At 41.6% G+C, this 4,076-nt stretch overlaps 1 protein-coding gene across 1 annotated transcript in view; it reads right to left on the minus strand.

Annotated features, from left to right (window-relative positions):
- Positions 1-656, minus strand: part of psmd3 (proteasome 26S subunit, non-ATPase 3) — a 16,523-nt gene extending 15,867 nt beyond the window's left edge. The window contains exon 1 of the mRNA XM_016575302.1: positions 395-656. Coding sequence (XP_016430788.1) covers positions 395-533 — 139 coding nt within the window. The 5' untranslated portion in view covers positions 534-656. The remainder of the gene's footprint in view (positions 1-394) is intronic.
- Positions 657-4,076: the final 3,420 nt, after the last annotated feature.

Consider the following 4,076-nt stretch of genomic DNA (forward strand, 5'->3'; position numbering starts at 1 on the left):
GAGAGAGAGAGAGTGTGTGTGTGAGAGAGAGTGTGTGTGTGTGTGTGTGATATGTTTGCTGAGAGTGTGTGTGTGTGTGTGTGTGATATGTTTGCTGAGAGTGTGTGTGTGTGTGTGTGTGATATGTTTGCTGAGAGTGTGTGTGTGTGTGTGTGTGATATGTTTGCTGAGAGTGTGTGTGTGTGTGTGTGTGATATGTTTGCTGAGAGTGTGTGTGTGTGTGTGTGTGTGTGTGTGATATGTTTGCTGAGAGTGTGTGTGTGTGTGTGTGTGTGTGTGTGATATGTTTGCTGAGAGTGTGTGTGTGTGTGTGTGTGTGTGTGTGAGTGATATGTTTGCTGAGAGTGTGTGTGTGTGTGTGATATGTTTGCTGAGAGTGAGGTGAAGTTCTGACCGTCGAGCGTCAGCTGGTCCTGCTCTCCGTCCTGCGGCTCCGCGCCGCTCTTCTCTTTCTCCGCGCGGGCTTTCTCGCGTCTCTTTGCCGTCACTTCTTTCATGCTGGAGCTCGATGTCGTACCGCGAAAATCACGCATGTAAATAAGACGTTGTTGGAGCGCTCGGATTCACGCCGCTAGAAACTAACGCTGAAGATGACTGGCGATTCTCAGGCGCCGCAGTGCATCATGGGACGGTGGCGCTGTCTCTCTCTCTCTCTCTCGTGCGGAGCTGAGGCCGCGGGAGGAGCGTGCTGCCATCTAGCGCTCATCATCATCACAGCAGCTTGAACAGAAACTGACGGCCCACCAGTGCGATCAGAGTCGGACGGCACCCATTTATATACACACCAGTGGCGTTCCGTCCATATAAGCTGCGAATGCTCCGCATACCCAGGCCATTTGAGAGAATAAGTTCACAGGATAATTCATATAAACATGATTATAAGTTGATCCCTTGTCATTTATCAAATGCTGTTGCCGTCAGATCTCGATTGCAGAGAATCACATTGTGTTTGATGCAAAACCAACGCGACTAAATCAAAAGAAAAAACACTGTAACTGTATATTTTTGTTTTCTCAAACAAAGCCAATTTTAAAAGTCCACTGAACACATATATTTTTACATTTTTGATCATAGACAAGACAACGTATGTTGAAGATATACGTTATTGCCTAATCGGTAAATAATAATAATAATTAAAAAATAAAAATAAAAACGTGGGCTATATAACATTTTAATACATATTAATAACAAACATCATTTTGTTCCCTTTGTTTTGCGTATGCTCGTGTCGCTGAGTGGTTTTATTATTGTTTGCAAGGTTGCAACGTTACTTTGCAATATTTTGAATATTTTTGGTTATTGTGCATGGTCTGTTATTGGAGTAGTGTCACACGGGTGGGAGGTTTAACTCCTATTCATTGGGAATAAAAAAATAATTTAGCTGATGCAGAGAGACATATAGACATCTCCCCACCCTCTGATCATAACCTAACTACAGTGTAGACGTTATTTGGCGGTTTTTACTTGGAAAACCAGCTATATTTTTCTTGCATTCGAATAATGGATAAATTTGAAACGATAGAAGAAGGAATAGAGATGAATATCATTTACAAATAAGGGTTGAAATGTGCATACTTTTAAATCGACACCTGCCACGGTGTCTCTTAGCTATTTGTCATCTGTGATCCCTTCTGAGTGTCCTAAAAGCTCTGAGAGTCACAGCTCGCCACTGATACACACTGTTGTTTAAAATACACACACGCTCACACACGCACTCACACTCACACACACGCACACACACATTCACTCCTTCAAGAAATGTGTTTTAGCAATTCAGAAAAACTGTAATATAGGCTGTGAGTCTTAGGTGCCCCCTACTGGGCAAGTATGGTACTTTCCACTGGGCAGCACCAATGAACTAGTGAACTAGTGAACAAACAAGTATGATGAATGGCCATGAGGACACCTGCATCTAGGGAGAGAGGACGAGACCAAGGTCGAAATGGAAAATGGTTCAAACTAGAAGGAATCTACGATTAGAAAGAAAACCAAAATGAGAATGAATTAAGTGTAGCAAAACTAATGGGGCAAGACCAATCAGAGGCCGAGTTGTCCATTTTTGGTTGAAAAGACTGATAAGAACGAGGTATAAATATGGCTGCCTGGACAGACAAAGACTCAGATGCAGCGACTGTCATCTCGGCTTTGTTGCTGTGTTCAATAAAGTCTTATTTTAGCATCTGGAACTCTGTTTCTTGAGTTTTATTTTAGACTTTGAGAAGACCAGTGTTTGCTCCACAACACAACGTAGGGAATAGCAGGTACACACTAACACTGTGTGTGTATATCTACTGTCTTTACCAGTTTAAGTGCACCAGTGTACTCACTCGCTCTCGACTTGCTGTCAGTTTTCAGTCAAATTATGACTGTTTGGGAAAACTAACCATAGACTGACTACAAAAACTAGACGTGCACTAATCTTGGTTTTTTTAAATGGATGGTTCTGATTGTCCGATTGTTGATTCCGGGCTGATTCTGATGCTGACTGCAGATTTTTTTATTAATAAGATATCTGAGATCAGACATACCATCAAATCGGTTGTTGGCGATCTGGAAGGCCATTTAAAATATACAGCTGTCTTTAGTCAGTTTACACCTATTTCGCTTTCTTTTCTAAAGGACATTGTTAAGCAACTCAAACCAACTGTTTCACTCTTAGATATAATTCCCTCACGGTTATTTAAACAAGTGTTCAGTGTAATGGGTCAGACACTTTTGAATTTGATTAATAAATGCCTTGAGTTAGGAGTTGTTCCTGACTATTTAAAACATGCCTCGGTACAACCCAGGGCTGTACAGTGCGACATATATGTCGCACGTGCTACGAAAAAACTGGCCTGTGCGATGAATAAAGTTACCGCTGTAGCACGCGTGCGATACAGTTTAGCATGTTCATAACACAGCCGCTTAATAGTGTGAAGTGATTTCTTGTGCTTGTTTGTGTGTGTGAGATTGATTATACTTGGTAGTTAGGGGTGTGCGATATGATGATTTTTGATCATAAACGATTAAAATGTCTCCACGATCTGCTTTTGAAGAAATATCGTTGTATCGTGCTACAGCGCACATTCTATCAGCTGCAGACAGTTCTGGCGCCTCCCTCCGTCTCAATATAATGTACAACACCACATGCATTCACATCAGTGTTAGCTCAGCGGTAGAGTTACTCTCACGGGACACTGCACTTATGCGCAATCACAAAACTACATTATTTCCATGTGCTTTAAAGGAATACCGGTTAAACATTTAATTCACGTGCTGTTCTGCATGCGCTTTTTCTGAGCGTGTACTCATGAAGCGCATGACAAAGATTTTTATCTTTGCTCACTTTGGCCTAAATGTCTGCCATTCTTTTTTATTTTATATTTTGTTAAGGTGTAAGAGGTGTTATGTTTCTGCACTCTTCCATTTTTAGCAAATTAAGAAAACTTTGTCTAAAAACAATTTTCGTGATGGTTTGTATTTTTTGTGCTCTGTATGGAACATCAGTGCCTGTTTAAGTGATGAACTCCATTACTTGTGTTTGTTTTCAGACATGATAACAGACGTTTGATACTTGTGCTACAACTTTTTGGCCTGTGCTACAAAACTTTCAACCTCTGTAGCACCAGTGCTATGTGAAAAAAAAGTTAACGTACAGCCCTGCAACCCAGACCTTTTCTGAAAATCTTCTAAATCTGCCTGCATTTTAATGAACTGAATCATGCAGTGAAAGAACGCGCACTGGTCTAACCTGCTAGACTTCCTATTGCTAAACTTCAGCGAACTTACATGGTACGTTAGCTCTCATGAGTCATGGATGTTAACAAGACAAATGAACCATATTTGTCTTTTGGATAATTAGCTGTAAATTCGAGGCACAAGTAGCTTTTGTTCATCACCACAGCAAGACAAACACAGGGGAAAGAGAGGGAGGGCTTCACTTCTGCGCTCTCTGCTGTCAGGGATGTGCTGATCGCTGCCGTATGAGGCAATGACTTTGCAGGCAGCGTTTTTGCACGAAGGCACCTCATGAAGCTGATTTCGGACAGGCTTCTGAGGCAGCGTAACGGTTTAATGATCTACAACAAAACAGA

Source organism: Sinocyclocheilus rhinocerous, unplaced genomic scaffold (genome assembly GCF_001515625.1).
Source record: "Sinocyclocheilus rhinocerous isolate Xijiao unplaced genomic scaffold, SAMN03320098_v1.1 scaffold2398, whole genome shotgun sequence".
In the NCBI taxonomy this organism is placed as follows: domain Eukaryota; kingdom Metazoa; phylum Chordata; class Actinopteri; order Cypriniformes; family Cyprinidae; genus Sinocyclocheilus; species Sinocyclocheilus rhinocerous.